Source organism: Myotis myotis, unplaced genomic scaffold (genome assembly GCF_014108235.1).
Source record: "Myotis myotis isolate mMyoMyo1 unplaced genomic scaffold, mMyoMyo1.p scaffold_m19_p_18, whole genome shotgun sequence".
NCBI lineage: Eukaryota > Metazoa > Chordata > Mammalia > Chiroptera > Vespertilionidae > Myotis > Myotis myotis.
Window position 1 is genome coordinate 41205534 of NW_023416322.1, and position 22398 is coordinate 41227931.

The 22398-nt window shown below is 52.1% G+C and overlaps 1 protein-coding gene across 2 annotated transcripts in view; it reads right to left on the reverse strand.

Moving 5' to 3' along the window:
- AGL (amylo-alpha-1, 6-glucosidase, 4-alpha-glucanotransferase) overlaps positions 1-22398 on the reverse strand; it is a 41763-nt gene that overhangs the window by 8097 nt on the left and 11268 nt on the right. For both annotated transcript variants that reach the window (XM_036343225.1, XM_036343226.1), the window contains exons 8-27: positions 21402-21528; positions 19285-19387; positions 19095-19192; positions 17870-18009; positions 16641-16828; positions 15194-15317; positions 14089-14252; positions 13722-13823; positions 13214-13369; positions 12966-13116; positions 12376-12500; positions 12175-12287; positions 11933-12067; positions 8896-9026; positions 7869-8005; positions 6673-6806; positions 6029-6204; positions 4946-5048; positions 3051-3276; positions 1472-1583 (exon numbers count right to left, since the gene is read on the reverse strand). In XM_036343225.1, coding sequence (XP_036199118.1) covers positions 1472-1583; positions 3051-3276; positions 4946-5048; positions 6029-6204; positions 6673-6806; positions 7869-8005; positions 8896-9026; positions 11933-12067; positions 12175-12287; positions 12376-12500; positions 12966-13116; positions 13214-13369; positions 13722-13823; positions 14089-14252; positions 15194-15317; positions 16641-16828; positions 17870-18009; positions 19095-19192; positions 19285-19387; positions 21402-21528 — 2745 coding nt within the window. The remainder of the gene's footprint in view (positions 1-1471; positions 1584-3050; positions 3277-4945; positions 5049-6028; positions 6205-6672; positions 6807-7868; positions 8006-8895; positions 9027-11932; positions 12068-12174; positions 12288-12375; positions 12501-12965; positions 13117-13213; positions 13370-13721; positions 13824-14088; positions 14253-15193; positions 15318-16640; positions 16829-17869; positions 18010-19094; positions 19193-19284; positions 19388-21401; positions 21529-22398) is intronic.

Sequence of the window (22398 nt, forward strand, 5' to 3'; positions counted from 1 at the left end):
GCCAAAGGGAACATCTGTGCCAGGAAAAGGCATGTCACCAGCAGGGACACGACGGCGGTGAGCTGGGAGGCCCGCAACGCAGAGATCGCCTTCCTCCAAGGTGTGCTCGCTCCGGACACTCTGCCCTCTCCCGGGAGCCCGCCCGCGCCTGGGCCGGAGCCAGCGGTGCCATCGCAGCCCTGCTCACTGACACTCCCGGGAGCCCGCCCGCGCCTGGGCCGGAGCCAGCGGTGCCATCGCAGCCCTGCTCGCTCCGGACACTCTCCCCTCTCCCGGGAGCCCGCCCGCGCCTGGGCCGGAGCCAGCGGTGCCATCGCAGCCCTGCTCACTGACACTCCCGGGAGCCTGCCCGCGCCTGGGCCAGAGCCAGCGGTGCCATCGCAGCCCTGCTCGTGAGCAGAGGGACGGACAGCCCTGGGCTGCGATCCCGTGGAGAGCTGCGGCACGGACAGGAACGGCTGGATTTACAGGAGCCCAAATGGGCCAAGCCCCAGAGCACATTTTTTGAGTGAACAAGTTGCAAAAGGAAATGCGTCAGATGCCTTTTCTGCAAACGTTTCAATTATGGACAATAGCAATATATTCAACCACGTATGTGTACGTGGCTAAGTCGTATGTGATTATGTAAGATTTAAAACCATATCATTTATAGTGTGTGTGTGTGTGTGTGTGTCTGTGTGTATATGGTGTAAAATTTGTATGTTACCACTACAAACACTAAATTAACTAAATAGGGTTAATTACTGTTTAAAATGTAACTTATGAGTTAGTGAGTTATCTGAAATACCTGTGGTAGATCACTTAAAAAGCTTATCATTTTATATGAAAAGCAATAGTGTTATAAGAAAGAGTGCCCTGGCCAGTGTGGCTCAGTTGATTGGACATCGTCCTGTGCACCGAAGGGTTGCCAGTTTGAGTCCCAGTCAGGGCACATGCCCAGGTGGTGGGCTGGGTCCCTAGCAGGGGGCGTGCAGGAGGCAGCGGATTGATGTTTTGCTCATACATGGATGCTTCTCTCTCTCCCTCTACCTTCCTCTCTCCCTAAAAATGAATAACAAGATCTTTCAAAAAATGAACAGAAAGAAGTCCTTAGTCCTATTTGTAACAGACTATTGCTCTCCAGTCATCTTAGCAATAAAAGCGGGAACCATATAACTCACCCCAGTGTTCGCGGGAGTGTAAAAGGGACCAACTCCTGCAGCGTGGGCAGCACACAGTGGGCACTCGGTTATTAGCGACTACCATCATGATCGTAAATGCAGCCACCAGCCGCCTTTCACAGCGGCGGACAAAGATGTGAATGTTTAGACCTTTCCCTGAGAAGCTACAGCTAAGCCGCGAGGGCAGGCACGGTGCCCGCCTTCCCCACAGCCGTGTTCTGAGGCGCTGCACACGCATAGACCACTTGCCGCGTCAGTGGCCGACGTCAGGTTCCGCTCCCCCCGTGGGCCCCATGCCGGGCGGGGCGTACCTTCGTCCTTCATGTTGCGGTCTATCTGGGGCCCGGCGTTCCTCTCCCGGAACTGGATGCCCTGCAGGTGCCTCTGCAGAGCCTCCTGGATCACCTCGAACAGCGGCTGGTCCTGTGGGGACACAGGCGACGCCTCGGGTTACACGTGCCCTTTTCTTATCCCTCCCCCCGCGTGCCCTCCTCCCCCCGAGCCCTGAGCCCCGCAACTCCAGTCTTGTGAACACATCTACGTTCCTTTGGGGGGAGAAACGGGGGTGAGGGGTGGGGCTGGGGAGAGAGGCAGCTCCGTACGCCAAATAGTACAGTCCACCTTTGGCACGTGAAGGTTTAACACCAGTGCCCGGGTGCACGGATTCGTGCACAACAAGATGAAATTAATTAGGTGGCCGGTGGGGTGGGACTGGGCCAGATGGGCCGGACACGCCCTGGAGCCAACCTCCCATGTTCCCTCCCCGGCCAGCAGCACCACGGCTCGAAGGGTGTCTGCGGAGTGAGCGGGGGTCCCTCCACCTGGCCTGCGGGGATCGGGCCGAAACCAGCAGTCCGACATCCCCCGAGGGGTCCGGGATTGCGAGAGGGCGGTTCTCAGGTGACGCATCCTGGAATCGGGCTCCCTCCTCTCTGGTTCCGGGTGCATCACCTGAGAACCACAGCTGCCAAGTCACTGCAGCTCGGCAGCTCCTGTGTTGAGCGTCTGCCCCCTGATGGTCAGTGCGCGTCATAGCTACCAGTCGGACGGTTTTATATATATAGATACTGTCATTCGACTCCTGAAGTCTGGGCCATGGACACACTGACATTGGCTGACACATGGAAAGGAATCCTGGGAGCTTGTACAGTTTCTACTAGAGCGAACTGTTCAGAGAGTAAGTGAGCTAGCTGACTGTGCAGAAAGGGAAATTCCGCCTGGCCGGCATGGCTCAGCGGTTGAGTGCTGACCCTGGAACCAAGAGGTCGCTGGTTCAATTCCCGGTCAGAGCACATGCCCAGGGTTGTGGGCTCGATCCCCAGTGCGGGGAGTGCAGGAGGCAGCCGATAGATGAAGTTCCTGTCTCTCTACCACTCTCCCTTCCCCTCTCTCTAATAGTCAATTAAAAAACATATTTAAAAAGAAAGATAAACTCTGAACTCCTGGGACTGGTAGGCAAGGCCCTCCCAGCCTGGCTCTCCTGTCCACAGGCTCTAACGACCCTCGGGGCCCCCCACAAAACACCACACAGGGCTGCGTGGAACACCCTGACCTGGCTTCGCTCCATGGAGCTCCGTGACCGCATTCTCTCTGAGGTCTTCCCACCACGTCCGCATTCCTGCTGAAGTCCCACCCACCTGGGCAGGTTCAGCCACAGCGACATGCTAGATACTTCCTAGCGTCTCCCCTGGCGCCCACCCACTCGGGCATCTCTGCCCCTGCACCTCCCAGGCCCCACTTCGGGCAGCGGGTCTCAGCGCCGCTCTCCCTCCTGGCCCGCAGGTGCCAGGTAACCAGTGCTATCTGAAGGATCCCTAACGGCGTCTGATTTTGTATGAGAAGCCGAGTCATTTTTCGGGAAAAGAAGTGAGGGCGGGAGACGGGCTTTACCACTGTGCCGGCCGGCAAAGGCGCAGAGTCGTCGGTGGGGTAGAGCCGGGCCACGGGGCAGCGGAGGAGGTCCAGGCCGCCGGGCACCAGGCGGCAGTAGTCCTGCACGCACTGCAGCCACCACCACACGGCGTCCCGGCAGTTGTACCTGGCGCACGTGCCTTCGCCCAGCAGGTTGGGGATGAGCCCGTGCCGCAGGGTGCCAGCGAAGGCCAGGATGATGTTCCTGCAACAGCAGAGGCACGGGGCTCACTGGAAAAGGGCCACCAACCCCCACGGGAGGAACCCAACAAGAACGGCCCTCGGGGTGCCGGTCATGGGGTGCGCCTTCTCTCCTGCCCTAGTTCTTGGTGTTTTCACGGAGGAAGTGGTCAGGGCAGACAAGGAGCACTGGGTTAGAGGTCAGAAGCCCGTGTGCAGCCCTGGCCTGTCGCTGACCATCTGTGTGGCTGACCCGCCCTGGGACAGGCTCTCACCTATAGAGTCAGGGATGCGGCTGGGAGATTTTTGAGCTATAGAGTCTCCTTTTGAAATCCCTGGTATTTCAAACATAACACGCTCTCTATTATTTAAAAAATATATGTGTGTTGATTTCAGAGAGGAAGGGAGAGGGAGAGAGAGATAGAAACATCAGTGATGAGAGAGAATCATTGACCGGCTGCCTTCTGCACGCCCCCTACTGGGGATCAAACTGACAACCCGGGCCTGTGCCCTGACCGGGAATCGAACCAGTGACCTCCTGGTTCCCAAGTTGATGTTCAACCACTGAGCCGCACTGGCCGGGCTGCACTCTATTCTTTTAAAGAGCTGATATGAAGAGCAAAGCAAACATGTAAGAAAATAAATGGGTAAAAGCTGACCTTAAAGAACATGATTAATTTTCAAAAACTGGGAAGAGATACTTTATTTTTATTTATTTATTTTTGTTTTTTTGGGGTTTTTTGTTTGTTTTTTGAGATACTTTACCTTTAAAGGGGCGGTGGGTGGCATGGCATTCTAAAAAGAGCAGGAAACTAAGAGATAAGGAGGCAGGTTTCAATGGTAGAGTTACCACCGGTAAATGCCTCGGAAAGTCATGTACCACGTCTAGGCCTCCGGGCGTTTGGCTAAACCACTTAGAAATGTAAAATTCTGTATCCCAATTTAATGCCCATCTCTTATCACAGCACAATAGGAAACTTCGTATCTTCCACAGTGAAAAGGTGTTAGTGTGGACAGTGGCGCTTCCCATGAGTAAGAGCTGAACCCGGCCGGTGCGGCTCCGTGGCCGGGCGGTGACCCTGCACCAGGAGGTCATGGTTCAGTTCCCGGGCAGGGCACAGGCCCGGGTTGTGGCCTGATCCCCAGTAGGGGGCGTGCAGAAGGCAGCTGACCGATGATGTTTCTCTCTCATCATTGATGTTTCTATCCCTCTCTCCCTCTCCCTTCCTCTCTCTCTCAAGATCAATAAAAATATTCTTTTAAGAAAGAGCTTAGCATGCAAGCGATCTTCCCCATGCAGAGCCATCCCTACGCTTGAAAGTTGAACACAGAGACCTCTGTCCATGGGCATGTGTCCAGGCGTCCCCCCAAATGGCTTTCCTTTACGTCCCCCCACCTCACAGCTGGCTGTGGCCACAGGACGGCGTTCAGAGGTGAAAGAACATAAATGGACTGAGGTGTGCTCAGTGCATGAATGGAGACAAAGGAGCAGATCTGACAACAGCCGGGTCTGCACGGTGAGGCACTAACGTCACGGATGTGCACGACTTTAAACCCTATGAACGTGTAAACCTGAACACGTGGAAAATGAAAATAAAACACGAATGCTGAGAGCAGACGCATGAGAAGGCAAGTCCAAAGAGCAGGAGAGGAGCGTTCAGACAGCGACCTGCGCCTTTTCTAGGCACACCTACCTGGCCTCCAGGTAGCGCCCCGTGAGCAGCAGGAGACCTCTCAGCGCGATGAAAGTGTCCCGGCCCCAGCAGCGGAAGATTCCAGAAGAAAAGTGAGGCAAGCCTAACCAAAAACACAGCAAAGTCATATGTTAATCCACATTATCTTGTCTGTCTGTCTTCCTGCTTGTTGAAGCCAGAAGTCTCTCCTCTATCTATCTATCTATCTAAAAGCCTAATATGCAAATTGTCCCCTCGGGAGTTCGACCCAGAGACCGGGAGTTCAATCGCTTGCTATGACGTGCACTGACAACCAGGGGGCAGTGTGGAACAAAGGAAGGCTCTGGCCAGCAGCCAGCAGCCTGGGGAAGGGAGGCCCTGGCTGGCAGCCGGAAGGCCCCGATCGGCCCTGATCGCAGGCCAGGCCTAGGGACCCTACCCGTGCAAGAATTTCATGGACCGGGCTTCTAGTAGAAAATAAGATGCAAGCTAATGGAAACCCCACTGTCTCGTTTACCGAAGTTCATCGAGAGATAGGCCATTGTAGCTGGCTCAGGTTTCAATGCCCCTTGCAGGAAAGAATGCCAATAACAACACAGTTAAAGTGCTTGACGGCAGCCAGACACATAATAACAACTTATTTAACGGACGCTTTGTGTTTTGCAGCCTGTAGAGCGCCTTTTCATGATTTCTTGGTCATTATAAGGTTGGGTTAATTTTTAAAAATTGGGGAAGAAGTAGAATATGATGGAATAAAGGTAGTAAAACATATTTCATAAAAAATACAAAGTGGCAAGAGTTGAAAATTACAGAAACATGCAGGAGAAAAGGATTAACCAGCCACAATAAAAAACGCACGTAACTGTAAATGCCCGCGGCACAGTAACAATCACATGGGAAGCGCGGTTTTAATGTTCTCTAGTGACCCTCAGTGAAATCTTGCTAAGCAGCCACATAAAATCTTGGCTAACGTCATGAGTGTTTTTTATTTCCACTCTTAACAATAAAGATAAATTTTAAAAAATAAAAGTAACAACCTCTTCCATAGCTTTTCCTCTCTGAGTTATTCTGACGTACACATCCCACCTCGTACGCACGCCTCACCTGCTGCCAGAGACACACAGCACTGCTCCCGCTCTCGTGTAGCCTCGTTCAGCCTGTAGGGCACGTCGGGCAGGGCCGGGGAGAGCCGGGGCAGGCAGGGGAACCTCCCCACCCCGCACATCTGCACCGAGCCCAGCGAGAGGTGTTTCACGAAGGTAGAACCATTCTGGACGAAGCTGCAAGGAAGTGGCGGGGCTGAAAGTATTGTTTGTAGAAACACAAACATTTCATTATTTACTTATTTTTTAAAATATCTATTTTTATTGAGTTCAGAGAGGAAGGGAGAGGGAGAGAGAGAGAAACTTCAATGATGAGAGAGAATCATTGATTGGCTGCCTCCTGCACACCCCCTACTGGGGATCGAGCACACAACCCAGGCCTGTGCCCTGACCAGGAGTCAAACCAGTGACCTCTTGGTTCATAGGTCGACGCTCAACCACTGAGCCACACCGGCCGGGCAGAACAGATTTTACTATCTAAGCTTTTGTATGCTCCAAATGACAGGAGGCTAATACTGTTACGACCCACTTACAAAGGCTCTCGGCTCTCTGCGTCTGTGCTCTCTACCTGGTCTTCTCAGAGCACGTATAAACAGACCGCACAGGGCTTCTGCACAAGCACGCCTATTCCCAGGCTTGGGGTACCTGGACATCTGCTTCCAGGCTGTGTCCAGGAGAGTGGTGTAGGTGCCAATCAGTATGGCGTCAAAGTAGCACGGGATCAGGTAGCGCGGGATCTGCTTCAGGTAGAAGAACATGGCCTGCAGCCACTTACCCACCTGCGGGGGACATGATGCAAAAAGCGCACGGGGCGTGTCTGCAGGCCGGCTGTGGATGAAAAGGCAAATCCAAACCTGCAACTCTACTGACTAGTTATCTACCAACCAGGTACCCATTTATTAGAACTGAGAGATGATGGGAAAATGTTTCAGGGTAGCAAGCCATGTAAATATTATGCATATGACATGGTAACACATCTTACTGTGCCCTTGTTCATTATGTAAATACTAGAGGCCTGGTGCACAAAATTCGTGCACAGGTAGGGCCACTCACGATCAGGGATGATCGGGGCCTTCCGGCTGCCAGCCGGGGCCTTCCTTCGCTCCACGCCAATCCCTGGTGGTCAGCACACGTCATAGCGATCGGTCTCCTGGTCGAACTCCCATGGGGACACTTTGCATATTAGCCATCTATATATATATATAAAAGCCTAAGCAACCATTACAACTGAACAACCGAATGAACGGTTGGCCAGTTGCTATGACGTGCACTGACCACTGGGGGGCAGATGCTCAATGCAGGAGCTGCCCCCTGGTGATCAGTGCCCTCCCACAGCCAACCTCCCATGGCCGGCCGGTGGCGTCAGTGTCTGTTCCTCCCATGCCTGGCCCGGCAACCATCGCCTCCTTTCCCGACCCCACCAGGGCCTTTGGGCCCCAGGCTGGGACAGGGAACCAGAAGCGGGTGGCAGCGAACACAGCCCCTTTCCCAGGGGGGCCGAGGGCCAGCTCCCTCCTCAGGGCCAGTGGCCAACCTCCTGCGCCCCATCCCTCCCCTGGCCAGCAGGCCCTGATTGGCTTGGCCCTGATCACCAGCCAGGCCTAAGGATCCCACCCATGCACAAATTTGTGCACCGGGCCTCTAGTATGTGTGTATGTGTAGATAATATATATATATATATATATATATATATATATATATATATATATATATATTACATATAACATGGTAACACAGTTCTTACTGTGCCCTTGCTCATTATGTAAATATTATATGTATAACGGGTAACACAGATCTTACTGTGCCCTTGTCCATCTGGACTACAATACGGCTGTGCTTACCTCGGCCACAGCTCCCGGTCGGGAAATGAGCCGGCTACTGACGTAGTCAATCATCCAGTCTCCAGCTCTCAAGTTGTCACAGAAGGGGTGCCCCAAGTCGTTCTTTGGTCTTATCTCTGCCAATACGGACATCAATCCTGCAAAGTCACAGGAAGGTCAGGTTATGTCGTTGGCAGAGGCCGTGGCTCCACCATGCTCGTGGCTAACCCTCTGGGGAGGCAGACGGTGTCCCCGCTGGCATGCTCTCTCTGCCCCGTGGCATCATGGGGAGGGAACGGATGTCTGTGTGTGTCTGTGTTGACAGGCGGTAGATTCATTCATACTCAGGGAAGACTCAGAGAGCTGGTTTCCGAGAGCAAGAGCATCGATGGTGATATGACTAAAGCTACTTTGGAAACAATGTTGATTCAGAACAGAGGAACTTGGAACTAAACCAAGTGTCTAAGTGAGGTATATGGGCACATCTTTAAATAACTCCTAACGAGAAATAGAAGTCCTAAGCATACGCAGCACATTTTTGTCATAGAGGGGCGACTTTTCTTTTTTTTAAATATGTTTTCTAATTGATTTGAGAGAGAGAGGAAGAGAGAGATAGAAACATCGATGAGATAAAGAATTAAAAAAATAAACAAAAAACAAAAGAAACATCGATGAGAGAGGGACATCGATCGGCTGCCTCCTGCAACTCCCACACCAGGAATCAAACTGGTGACCTCTTGGTTCATGGGTCGATGCTCAACCACTGCGCACCCCCGGGGGGCAGTCCACAGCATACTCTGCTAGTTCAATGACGTACCTCATTTCATCCTCAAAAAAGCCTTCATGCCGGACAATAGGATGGACACTTTCTAGAGGTGGGCAGGGGGCAGAGCAGCGTCCTGGCAGAGGCCAAGGAAGGAGCGGGCAGCCGAGCACCACCTGAACCCAGGCGGCCCGACTCCCAGCCCACACTCTTACTTTTATCAAAAAGACACCGTCTGACGCTTGAAAAAACACCCCCCACGCTGAAGCCCCTCGCCCTGCTCACCTTGAAGGCCCGCGTACTTGAGAGGCGACCAGCGGGGGACGTCGTAGCACCCGCCGCCGTCCTCGCGCTCCTCGGCCTCGCAGCGGTACAGCACCTGGTTCAGCTCGGCCAGGGTCAACCGGGAGGCGATGCTGAGCGACACAGAGAGCGGGTGAGATGGACGGACGGACGGACGGCCACTTGCCGCCCATTAACACGCAGGAGGAAACCCTGCGCCACGACCACAGGATGTCTCAGCGATGCGGGTGTGAGCAACTCATCCTTACCACAGGCCTCAGAGCCCACATGCCCAACAGCAGTGAAAGGGGGAGCATGCCAGCACGTCCGGCGGGAGGAACGCTGCTCCCACCCCAGGGAGCGAAGCACAGGCCTCACGGTGCTGGTTACAAGCACCCTGGGAACATCTCCTGACCCCTAAGTTCTTTAACTTGCAAATTTGTTTTCTTAATTTTTTAAAAAATACATTTTTATTGATTTCAGAGAGGGAGAGGGAGAGATGGAAACATCCATGATGAGAGAGAATCATGGGTCGGCTGCCTCTTGCCGGCCCCCTGCTGGGGATCGAGCCCACAACCCGGGCTTGTGCCCTGACCGGAATCAAACCTGGGGTTTTTCAGTCCGCAGGCCGAGGCTCTAGCCACTGAGCCAAACTGGCTAGGGCACAAATTGGTTTTCTTAATCTTTCTGGTTTGGGCGAAGTCTCCCCGCCTTTGTATTTTCCTGTATTTTGAAGATATCCCTCCTTTGTATTTTCAAGAGCATTTTACCCCAATTCCTGAAACTCAAGATGCTTATCAAAGGACCAGAAAAGGGGTCACCAAGGTCCCGGCTCTGCCTCTGGCATTCTCCCAAAGGCCGCCCTGCCTGTCGGCCCGGCCACTTTGACACCAGGGCTCTCCTTGGATTAGATGCTTGTCGGTGATGGTCAGAGGGAAGGGCCTATCGTGGCCTGATGTCCCTCCCTCGCTCGCTCGGTCAGCAGGGAGGCTCTATAACTGACCACAGCTCAGTACCCCGACCCCCACTTCCCTGTGCTTCCAGGTGCTCGGGTAACTTCCCTGTCCAAAACTGAATACACATCCTCTTGAATTTTATGGGAACACACGCCCTGTTGCCCGGACTTCCTTCTTCCTCCTCTAGTCCTGTCTCAACCAGCACCCCCAGCTGGGACGACTCCCTCTGCAGGCTGCCGGCCAAATCCCTGGGCAGAGTCAGCACCAACTCCGTTCTGGCCTATTTCCCAACAGGCGGCCAGGGAGCTCCCTGCAGAAGGGGAGGCTGCAGACGCATCACACTGCAGAGTCCTGGGGGAGCGGGGGGGGGGGGGGGGGGGGGAAGGGGCGCCCCCGGTGAGCTGAGCAGGTTGAGGAGGAGCGTCCGTTCTGTGAGCATTCCATAGGAACACAAAGCTGCTGCACCACGCGATTTTTTTTCAGAGTGCAACTACTTTGCTAAGAGGAGTTTGAATTAAGCGTTAATATCCCTGCCCAGCTGGTGTGGCTCAGTGGTTGAGCACTGACCTATGAACCAGGAGGTCACGGTTGATTCCCGGGTCAGGGCACAGGCCCAGGTTGCAGGCTCGATCCCCATTACGGGACGTGCAAGAGGCAGCCGATCAATGATTCTCTCTCATCACTGATGTTTCTATCTCTCTCTCCTTCCTTCCTCTCTGAGATCAATAAAAATATATACATACATATTTTTAAAAAGTTAATATCTCTGATGATAAAAGTTCTTACAAAACAACAAAGATAACTGAGCACAACAGAGAAAAGGGTGAATGTGTAAAATGACATATCACCAATAAATATAAATGGCTGACGAACAAAAGAAAAATTTAATTTAATATTTAAAATAAAATGAGATGTTGCTTTATATCTAACAACTTTACATATCCTTTATAAAGTACTTTATGTTAACCAGTTTGAGTAGCAACAGCTAACACTTCGGGACCACTTACTATGTGTCAGACATGTGCTGTGTTTGACACAGGAAGTCCCCAGAGCTCCGTGGGGAGGCCCCCGTCATCGCTACTGGACCTCCGCCCGCGGTCTCACTTCTCACCGCGGACAAGAGTCCGAAATGGAGCGTCCCAGGGAGCTGCTGCTAGGCCCTGTGCTTAAATGCTTCACACCACAGCCCACACTCGGGATTGGGAAGGAGGGGTGATGGACGCTCGTGCACAGACGGACGTGATTAAAGAGCATAATCGTTCTGGAGGGAACCTGGCGACGTTAAAAGCCTCAAACAGGTGGATGTGTTCCAACCCAGAACTCCACTTCCAGAAACGCCCCCGATGACCAATGAGGCCAGTGTTAAGCGCTTTCTATGCGCGATCCTCTCTAACCCTTCCGGGTTTTAAGCGGCAGGTACTGCTATAAGCCCGTGTTCCAGACGGAGACACGGAGATACAAGACGTCTAATTATCATGTCTCACGTCAGACTAACGGTGGTGAGGCTGCAGCGGGGCCCAGCTCGACACTGCACACCCATCCTCTCCCTGGGTGTGGCCCCCCGGGCAGGGAGCAGGAGGGGGAGAAGAAGGGATTATGGGAAGGTGAAAGTGCACACACACACAGAACTGGGAACAACTGGAGGCAGCCTAGATGCCCCCAAAATGGAGAAGTGAATGATGGTGTCGCTAGGTAACAGAACGCCACGTTGGCATCTTCGAAAAAATGATGTGGTAGGAAGTGGGTATGTAGTTTCGTCTCAAGTCGTTCAGAAAAATTGTGTGTGAGTGTGTGTGTGTGAGTGTAGACAGAATCGTGTGTGTGTGTGTGTGTGCATATATGTGCCTGTATCTATAGAGAGAGCGCACATGCCAACACACACACACACACACACACACACACACACACACACACACGAGAGCAGGCACATGGGATAAAGGTAGCAATCGGTGATGCGGGGGCTGCTGGTCCTTGGGCCCCCCTGTGAGTGGCAAGGATGCAGGAACCCTTACAGCACCCACGTCAGGCCGGTGGTCGTCCCCGGGTGTTAAAGGGGCAGACCTCCGTGCAGGGGGCATACTCACGACGCAAAGGGGACTTGCAATATGGGGTCCGCGTTGTCGACCACGAGGCTTCCGGCCTTGAAGTGAGGACTGAACTGCGTTAGGTGATTCCGGAGAATCCCAACCGCCACCTGTGCGTGGGGGTCGAGACTCACTCTGAAAACACGAGTGGAAAACGGGTGAATCTCTAAGAGTAAGTTACTTAAAATTAATGCAAACTATTTTGAACAGAAGCAGGGCCGTCGGTGTGAACGCTGCCGTACCGGAATATGATGACGCTCCCCGGGGACAGGTTCTCAAATTCGATTTCCTGGATGTACTCGTGGGGCCCCTTGGTGGTGATGCCGGCTTGTTTCACAATCTTACTCTCGTGAAGCTTCGGACAAAGGGAGACATGACCACTCAGTGAATCATTCCCACGCGCTCAGGACGCTAAGCACGGGAGGGGAGGGGAGCGCCAGTACCTGGATGTGTTCTCTGGTTTCCACGGTGACGTTGGGCATCCCGTTGATGGACTTCTCGTCCTTCTTATAAGGCTTTGCGTTCCTTTCAATAGTTCTCGCTTCAAGAACGACTTCTTCAATTTTACCTAGGAGCGTGCAAACATGTTCACAGACTTTCGTAAGAAACCATCTGAAATGAGGAATTGCAAAAGGGGTTTTAAAAACCACTTAATTGAAAGTTAAAGATGAAAAGTCAGTTAATTAAAAAAACAACAAAAAAAACCCAAAAACGCCCCGGCCGATGTGGCTCAGCTGGTTCGAGTGCACGTGCCCGGGTTTGATCCCAGTCGGGTGTATGGGAGGCAACCGAGTGATGTTTCTCTCTCTCCCTCTCCTTTCCTCTCTCTCTCTAGACTCAATGAAAAACATATCCTTGGGTGAGGCTTAAAAACAAAACAAAATTATTACCAAGATCTCGAATTCTTTTTCCCCACGACAAGCACAGTCACTGGGTTGAAGTCCATGCGACACACAACGGCAGGGTGAGTAACAGAGTGTGGATTCATACAGCAACATACTACGACCCCAATAACACGTTTAGGCGGCATTACCGGGGATGCACATCTGGGGCACCTCCTTGCTGTAGAAGGAAGTCTTGGGGTTCCTGAACGCAGTCCGGCACACAGCCACCACGGACTGATGGCTGCTGGGCGAGTGTCTGGTCACGGCCACGATGTCCTCGTCCACCTGGTCCACATACACCTGCGGCGCAGGAGGAGCGAGAGGTCAGCGCTCTGGCTGGGGAGACTCGCGCGGACACGGCACCTTAGGGAAGAAACGTGGACAGCCCGCGTCGTGCCTGGATGAAGCCGCCGGCCCCCAGCTCCTGGTGCAGGGTGTTGATGGCGCGCCTGGCCGCGAGGATGCCGCTCTGGAAGTTCACTTCGCCCGCGTCGGACGGCGACGCCCCGGGGTTCCACTTGGTGTAAAACCGCTCTTCGGCCACCACTGAAATCTGGACAGAGTGAAGGCAGAACGTGTGGACACTTTCGCCACAAGGAGAGCTTTGGGGGCAAATGCTCAAAGCTGCTGGCCACATGGATTTTATTTTATTTTATTTTATTTAAAATGTGTCTTTATTGATGTTAGAGAGAGGAAAGGAGAGGGCGAGGAGGATAGAAACATCAATGATGAGAGAGAATCATGGATCGGTTGCCTCCTGCACGCCCCCTACTGGGGATCGAGCCCACAACCCGGGCCTGTGTCCTGACTGGGAATGGAACTGTGACCGCTTGGTTCATGGAGCCACGCTCAACCGCGGAGCCACACTGGCCGGGCCGTGTGCTGAAGACAGCACATAAACCAACCTGGTGAGGCACCAACTCGTCATAGCCCCGGGTGCTTCCGCTCGCACAGCACGCCATGGAGACGATCGTGGCGCTCGGGAGGGCGTCGTAGGCGGATCTGTGCTAGAAAACAAACAAACAGCCCAAAGCTAATTTTCTGTCCAATGCAAAGGGCCATCTGACAGCATCATGAAGTGAAAGGACAATTACAGAAATGCGTTCTGTAAGATGCCTCACTTTGCTTTAGAACAAATCACAAGACGTTCTAAGCACCACGTCCCCCAGTCACCTATGAACCCAACACTCTTTTGAAGTCCGTGGACGTTACTGCCGCTAAACAGCGGAGAACTCAACATCGAAACATGCGAGACTCAGGTCGGGCGCTCACCACGATGGGACACTCGTTGTCGTGGGTGATGTCCATGAACAGGGCGTGGGCGATGGCCGGCATCAGGGGCCGCAGGCAGGGCTGCACGAAGGAGCCCACGGGCTCGCCGCCGTAGCGGTACACCAGCCTGCCCTCCTCGTGACTGTTATGCGCACTCATGGCCTCTGCAAAGCGAGACGGCTCTTTAGTCTTCGTGGTTAATGTCCGAGGCTAGATTTCCCATCATGCCTGACTTTCCAAAGAAGGCCACATGAATATTACCAACAATACAGCTGCTTTAGCCCTAGCTGGCTTGGCCTGCGGACTGAAGGGTCCCAGGTTCGATTCCAGGTCAGCGCACAGGCCTGGGTTGCGGGCTCGATCCCCAGTGTGGGGCGTGCAGGAGGCAGCCAGTCCATGATTCTCTCTCTATCACTGATGTTTCTATCTCTCTCTCCCTCTCCCTTCCTCTCTCTGACATCAATAAAAATATATTTTTTTAAAAAACTTCTTTAAACATTTAAACAAATGTCCACTAGCTTAAGTGACCAAAAATGTATCTACTCGATAATTTAACTGGGAAAATGGCTCACGTAGATAAAACGGAGCATGCGTTGTTTATTAGGAGGTTGGTTAGATAAGAATCTAAGGATTCTATCGTATATCTAGGTAGTCAAGAGGAAAAACAGATTTGTATATTTTCAACAACAACAAAATGGTTTTGTTCAGGAGTCATCGATGCATCGCCCTGGTCTTTCAGTTTAAAATATTTTACCACCCGGCCAGTGTGGCTCAGTGGTTGACCATCGACCCATGAACCATGAAGTCACGATTCAATTCCCAGTCAGGGCATGTGCCAGGGTTGTGGGCTTGATCCCTAGTAGGGGGTGTGCAGGAGGCAGTTGATTGATAAATCAATAAAAACATATTAAAAAAATAAAATATTTTTCCCCACAGTGGAAATTTTTACTAAAAAAAACACACAAACAAAAACAAAAACAAAACCAGACTGCGTTACATTGGGAATTTTGTGTGGAATATTTGAAAGGACATGCACTGTGCTGGAAGCCATTAAGCCTTCATGGAGAGCTCCACAAGGCCTTGTCACTCGCGTCAGCCAGCCCACCTCTGATCAGGGAGCTGATGCCCAGCCTGGTGACGAAGATGTTGTCCAGCTCCTCGCTCCCGGTGAACAGCTCCGCCACCACGTACAGGTTGGGCTGCAGTTTCCGGGCGGCGTCCAGCATGTACTGCAAAAGGCAGAGTCAGAATGTCACCGAGACAGAAAGCAAGACGGGAGGAGAGCGGAGGGGCAGCCTGGGTGCGGACTCCACAGGAACAGACCATGTTGCAAGACACGGTGGGAATGCAGGAGGCATTTCCAGACATTTAATGTACATGTGAAAAAATAAAGTAAAACAGACCGATATACCCAACAAACCAGAGGAGATATAAAGAGAACGAAACTGCCCGGCCGGTGGCGCTCAGTGCTTGAGCATCAACCTAGGAACAGGAGGTCACGGCTCCATTTCCCGTCAGGGCACGTGCCCGGGTTACAGGCTCGATCCCCAGTGTGGGGCGTGCAGGAGGCAGCTGATCCTTGATTCTCTCTCATCAAGGATGTTTTATTCTCTGTCTCTCTCTCTCCCTCGTCTTTCTGAAATCATTAAAAATACATATATATTTTTTTAAAAAGAGAATGAAAGAGTTCAAAGGATGGTTAGATTTTGTAAAGATAATAGGGACACGAAAGGGAAAAAAGAGAAATGTTAGTGTCGCGTTAAAAAGGTAGACCACTGCGCTGCAGTTCTGTGAGGCTTTCCCCTGCTTGTGTGTGTGTTTGTGCCTCTACGTTCCAGGCGGTGGCTAGGCCGTCACCGATGGAGCCCCTGTATGAGGCACGCCGGTGTGGCGCAGAGCAGAGCGACCGACTCGCTGCAGACAGCTGTCCTTGCGGATGATAACCGCCTAACCCACAGTCAGTCCGCTTCCAAAATTTCCGACATAGCGTTTGCACAAAGGTTAATAAGTACTTGAAATTCTATCAGCTAACAAGTAGGGTCCTAGAGACTTTCTGTTTCCCTAAATTAGGATAAAACTATTAACTCAAACATTTTATCGCTCAGTATTCCATAATAACTCGTCAAAGGATGCAGTTAGAATTGTGCAAATTGTGCCCCGGCCAGTTTGGCTCAGTGGATAGAGCGTCGGCCTGCCGAGCAAAGCGACCCGGGCTCGATTCCGGTCAAGGGCACAATAGGTTGCAGGCTCCTCCCAGCCCAGGTCCTGGTCAGGGCACGTGCAGGAGGCAAACAACTGATGTGTCATCTCTCTCACATCGAGGTTTCTCTCTGTCTCTCCCTCTCTCTTCCACGCTCCCTAAAAATCAATGGGAAAATACCCTTGGGTGAGGATTAACAAAAGAAAAAAGAATTATGCAAACTGTGCAGGCGTTTCAAATGCAACCAGCAGGTCCGCGCTGTGTCCAGGCGCGCACGGCCGCGCACGCGCACTCTATCCGGGGAGCCAGGGGGTGCGGGCCTCCTTGTGACGGAGACGAGCTGCCCCCGTACCTCGGCCACGTGGAGCGGCGTGGAGTGGCAGTTGTCCAGCCGCACGCCCTGGAAGTGCGTGGCGGTGATCTCCGTGTACGTCCTCATGTGGGCCCAGAGGTACGGGCAGTCCTCCGGCTTCTGCCCGTAGCGCAGCTTCACGCTGTCTCCCCAGCAGATCAGCTCCCTCCGGAGATACACGTTGGAGCCTGGAAGGAGAGGGCGTGCCTTCGGTGATCCGAGGCGTCAGAGGGAGACGCCGCCAGGGAGACTGTTGTTTATACGCCCCGTGGGCTAGTTCTACCGCAGCCACGGACATACTGGTTAAGATTATGCCTCGCGTGGCTTGGGATAAAGTTTTCAAAAATTAGTATGAATTGACGTCTCATCTGCTTTGCAAGAATGCTGGCTCGTAGTCTCTTCTAAAACTGTGGGCTTGATGTCAAAAAATAAAGCTGCTTCTTAAAGGAAAACAGCAATGGCAGGGTCATCGGCCTTTCGAGCTACAGTTCCACCAAACCCTTTGGAAGCTCCACCCCACCTTGCACCCACGTGTGGCAATAGGTGACATGAAGGCCATGACACACAGGATGCTTTATTGACGTTTCACTTACAATGGCCAGAAAGGAGCTGGCGGGGATGCTTACGCCCCAGGTTACACCCTTTTTGCTTTTAAGTGAGATCTTTAAATTAATCTGACTGTCATGAAAGCAGGCTTCTAGTTCTGAAATGTTGAAAAATAAATATATGGATGGGTTCCCTGTCAGTTCCTCCCGGCAACAACAAACAGCTGCCGAGAAATAAGGTGTCAGGGCTCCGAGAGAGGGAGCGCAGAGATGATTAGTTTCTGGTTGAAAGCTGCTCCTCGAAGACTTTACTCCTCTGGCCAATGAGTGCACATCTCTCCTACGGCAACACAACTGTGACAGCTGGGGTCCCAAATGCCTTTTAAAAATGCTATAGCGTACATTTTTGCACAAATACAATCTTATACGCAATCCCAGGGAACAGCAGATCTACAGGAGCTGTCTGGTGGAGGAGGGGAGAGGAGGGGGAGGAGGAGAAAGCCGAATCCATCCTTTTCATCATCCTTTTCTCTCAAACCGTCTGCCCTCTGGTCCCTCTGTGATGAAGTAGTTTACAAACCACTAGCCTAGCAAGGAAAATACTGGCTAAAATGGCCCCTGTTTCACGTTTGCCAGGAGCTTCCTGTCCCTGGCCACAGAGGAGCAGCAAAGGCGCGCACACACCTGGTTCGGCGAAGTTCCGAAGGGGGTCGTCCCCCATGACCCAGCCGTTGTGCGCCATCAGGAAGCAGGCTTTGTCCGGGAGGTGGATCACGGCTTCCTCCGCCGACAGGCTCGCTTCTTCAAACGGGAACGTGAAGTACCTGGGGCGACAGGAGGAACTGTGAAATCCACGGAGAAACTGAGGAGAGGGTGTGAGTGAGCGCTGTGAGCCTTCAAGCTCCTCCCTCGTGGGCAGAACCAGTGAGGCTCGTTGGGCACCATGCATAGGAGATAAATGTCAAGCAGGTGAAACGTCCGCAGCGGAGTTTGGGAGTAAAGCTCCTAGAATCTGAGGGGCGAGAGGTGCCGTTATAATGGATCGGGTCAGCGCGGTGAATAATAGCTCACAAGGTCTCCTAACTGACTAATAAAGTCACTGAGGTACCGATTTTTTGCTCCACGTTAGTGCCTAGCCCCGTGGTCGGCAAACTGCGGCTCGCGAGTCACGTGTGGCTCTTTGGCTCCTTGAATGTGGCTCTTCCACAAAATACCACGTGCGGGTGCGCACGTACAGTGCGATTGAAACTTCGTGGCCTATGCGCAGAAGTCGGTATTTTGTGGAAGAGCCACGCTCAAGGGGCCAAAGAGCCGCATGTGGCTCGCGAGCCGCGGTTTGCGAGCCGTGGTTTGCCGACCACTGGCCTAGCCGATGCCGCACATCACGTAAAAGGAGCTGAATGCTTGCTCCGTTTGAGTGACACGGAAATGGTCGGTAAGGGTGCAGTCCTCCGGTGACATGAATGTAAGTAACTGTACAGTGGTTTACACTGAGGATAGCGTCTCTAAAGATCTGCCCAACAGAATGAATGAATAGCAAGCCCAGTCACCCAACCAGCGCTTCCACTGCCACTGAAGAGATGCACTGAAGTCATGCACGAAAGGGAACATTTAGGCTCACTTGAAAAGCTAAGTACCACTTCTAATTTTTAAAAAATATATTTTTATTGATTTCAGAGAAGAAGGGAGAGGGAGAGAGAGATAGAAACCTCTATGATGAGAGAGACTCATTGATTGGCTGCCTCCTGCATGCCCCGCACTGGGGATCGAGCCCACAACCCAGGCATGTGCCCTTGACCTGAATCAAACCCGGGACCCTTCAGTCCACAGGTTGATGCTCTATCCACTGAGCAACACCGTCCAGGGCCCACTTTTAACTTTTAATGAGAAGAAAACAAAAACAGAATACCTGGTAACTAAAGGGTCTTTCCTCGTGATGGGTCCTAGTTTGGGACCATGGCCAGCCAGTCGCTCATAAAACACATTTCCCAAAACGCAATTAACCGCCTGGAAAACATTAAGTGATGTTAACGTCACAGCAACAACAATAGCCGGTACTGCGATTCGGAGACCAACGGCAGCGCAATGACAGGCCAGACCTGCTCCTGATGGGAGTTGACGAGTTGGCGTTTCTCTGCATTTAATTCCTCGACTCTCTTCCGGAACCAGGCACAGCATTCGTCAATCGCAGCCGGCCCATTGCTAGAGCAGAGAGAGCAACACAAGCCTGTTCGTTCACGCCGTTACACATCCTACGTTTAAAATGTTCCCGGGGGTTGGTGACAAAGGTGACGGGATGGAGAAGTGCAAGCTGGTAGCTACAGAGTCGAAATGGGGACGTAGAGTACAGCATGGGGAACACCGTCAACAGCATTGCAGGAGCCTGTATGGGCCCAGGCGGTGCTGGATTTATCAGGGTGACCACGGAGTGAGCTATATCAATATTGAATCATGGGTCTGCACACCTGAAGTTAATGTAAGATTGTATGTGAACTGTAATTGGAAAATACAATATTATTTAAAGTAAAAATAATTTTTTAATGAAATGAAAAGATAATTTCTACCAAGGGTCATAGATTCTTTTTTTATTTTAATACTAGAGGCCCGGTGCACAAAAATTTGTGCACTCGGGGGGGAGGGGGAGTCCCTCAGCCCGGCCTGTGCCCTCTCGCAGTCTGGGACCCCTCGAGGGTGACCACTTGCTGGCTTAGGCCTACTCCCCGGGGGATTGGGCCTAAGATGGCAATCAGACATCCCTCTGGCAGCCCAGCAGCCCTTGGGGGATGCCCACTTGCCAGCGGGGAGCAGACCTAAACTGCAGTCGGACATCCTTAGCGCTGCTGAGGAGGCAGGAAAGGCTCCCACCACCACCGCTGTACTGGCAGCCGGCAGCCTGGCTTGTGGCTGAGCAGAGCTCCTCCCATGTGAGAGCTCCCAGACCACCAGAGGGCAGCTCCTGCATTGAGTGTCTGCCCCCTGGTGGTCAGTGTGTGTCATAGTGACCAGTCATTCCCAGTCCTTCTGCTGTTAGGGTCAGTTTTCATATTACCCTTTTACTATATAGGACAGAGGCCTGGTGCATGGGTGGGGGCCGGCTGGTTTTCCCTGAAGGGTGTCCCGGATCAGGGTGGGGGTCCCGCTTGGGTGCCTGGCCAGCCTGGATGAGGGGATGAGGGCTGTTTGCAGCTGGTCACACCCCCTTCAGGGTGGGGGTCCCCACTGGGGTGCCTGGCCAGTTTGGGTGAGGGGCTGAGGGCCGTTTTCAGGGTGGCGGGCAACTGAAGCTCCCAACCTCTCCTTTTTTTCTTTTTTTTTTTTATTCTGGGATTTATTTACCTTCTATGGCTGTCACTGGAGCTTAGAGCCGGCTTTAGCTCTGAGGCTCAGCTCCAGCTCTGAGACCTCGGCTGCTGAAAGGAGGTATCTGGGCTTTGTTTGGCTTCTATAATTGTAACACTGTTGCGGTCCTGCTCGCTCCAGCTCTGACAGCTGAAAGCAGGTTTCTGGGGTTTGTTTAGCTTCTATAATTGCAACATTGTTTCTTAGAGTGCAGCTCAGAGGCCAGCAGCGGCAGGCGGGGAACCTTGGCTTCCTCCATCACTGGAGCAAGCAAGCCTCCTGTTCGCTTCAGCGGCCTGGCTGCTGGCTGCCATCTTGGTTGGCAGTTAATTTGCATATTTCCCTGATTAGCCATTGGGAAGGGTAGCAAAGTTACGGTTAATTACCATGTTTCTCTATTATTAGATAGGATATTTTATTTTTTACATAGATGAGGGGGAGGGATAGAGAGTGAGAAACATCGATGAGCTGCCTCCTGCACACTCCCTACTGGAGATGTGCCCGCAACCAAGGTACATGCCCTTGACCAGAATCGAACCTGAGACCCTTCGGTCTGCAGGCCGACGCTCTACCCCAGTGACGGTGAACCTATGACACGCGTGTCAGAGGTGACACATGAACTCATTTTTTTTGGTTGATTTTTCTTTGTTAAATGGCATTTAAATATATAAAATAAATATCAATAATATAAATCTTTGTTTTACTATGGTTGCAAATACCCAAAAATTTCTATATGTGACACGGCACCAGAGTTAAGTTAGCGTTTTTCAAAATGCTGACACGCGGAGCTCAAAAGGTTCACCATCACTGCTCTATCCACTGAGCCACGCTGGCCAGGGTGGGGCTTATTCTCTATTGCACAGAACACACAACATACTTGTGGGGTATGAAGGTGGCCAGTGCGAGGTTCATGTCCACGGCACAGCCCAGCCGCCGGTACTCGGGGTCCTGGATAATCTCCAGGTGCCGCTGGGCATCAGGTGGGGTTGCTACTTTCCTATTTCCTGAGGAAGAAAAGGCAACATCATCCTCAATGCAAATACCCACAAGGAGATGAACTCTTACTGACTCCACATTTTTAGTTTGCGATGCTTTTCATAGACAATAAAACAAACGTTTATTTCACAAACATCCTTCCTGCCCCCTTCCAACCTCCTGCATGCCACCCAACACACATGCACACACACATGCAGACCACCCAACACACATGCACACACACATGCAGACCACCCAACACACATGCACACACATGCGGACCACCCAACACACATGCACACATATGCACACATGGAGGTAAAGAGACATAGAGATAGAGAGATAGAGATAAAAAGAGAGATTGGGAGAAAATAGCATCATGGAAGAAGAAACACAGGGATTCCTGTCAGTTCAACCCCAGGCCCACTTTCCTGCCTCCGTCAGCATTCACTCATTCTATACGTTATTTTAGACAAACACACAACCCCAGGAGTTCTTCTCCCCGAAGACTGCTTTCTCTTCTACAGTCCGTCTCACTAACCCCCTGACTTTCTTTCCACCCAGGGTTGTTTTCATACTTTTCTCTTTTCCCCCAACAAGCACATTCCTTATAGAGTGAGAAAAAATTTAAAAAGTAAACAAGTGTTCTGTGGGGTGACTTTTCATTCCTTTTCTAGAAGGTGTTTCTGATTAATCAGGTGTTGGCGCGCGATTGCTTCCCGGGCTTGATTTTACATGAACTAATATCTGGCTTATTCTAAAGAGACGGAGAAATGGCTTATAGGCCAGCGTGGCTCAGTGGTTGAGCGTGGACCTATGAACCAGAAGGTCACAGTTCTATTCCCGGTCAGGGCACATGCCCAGGATGCAGGCTCGATCCCCAGTGTGGGGCATGCAGG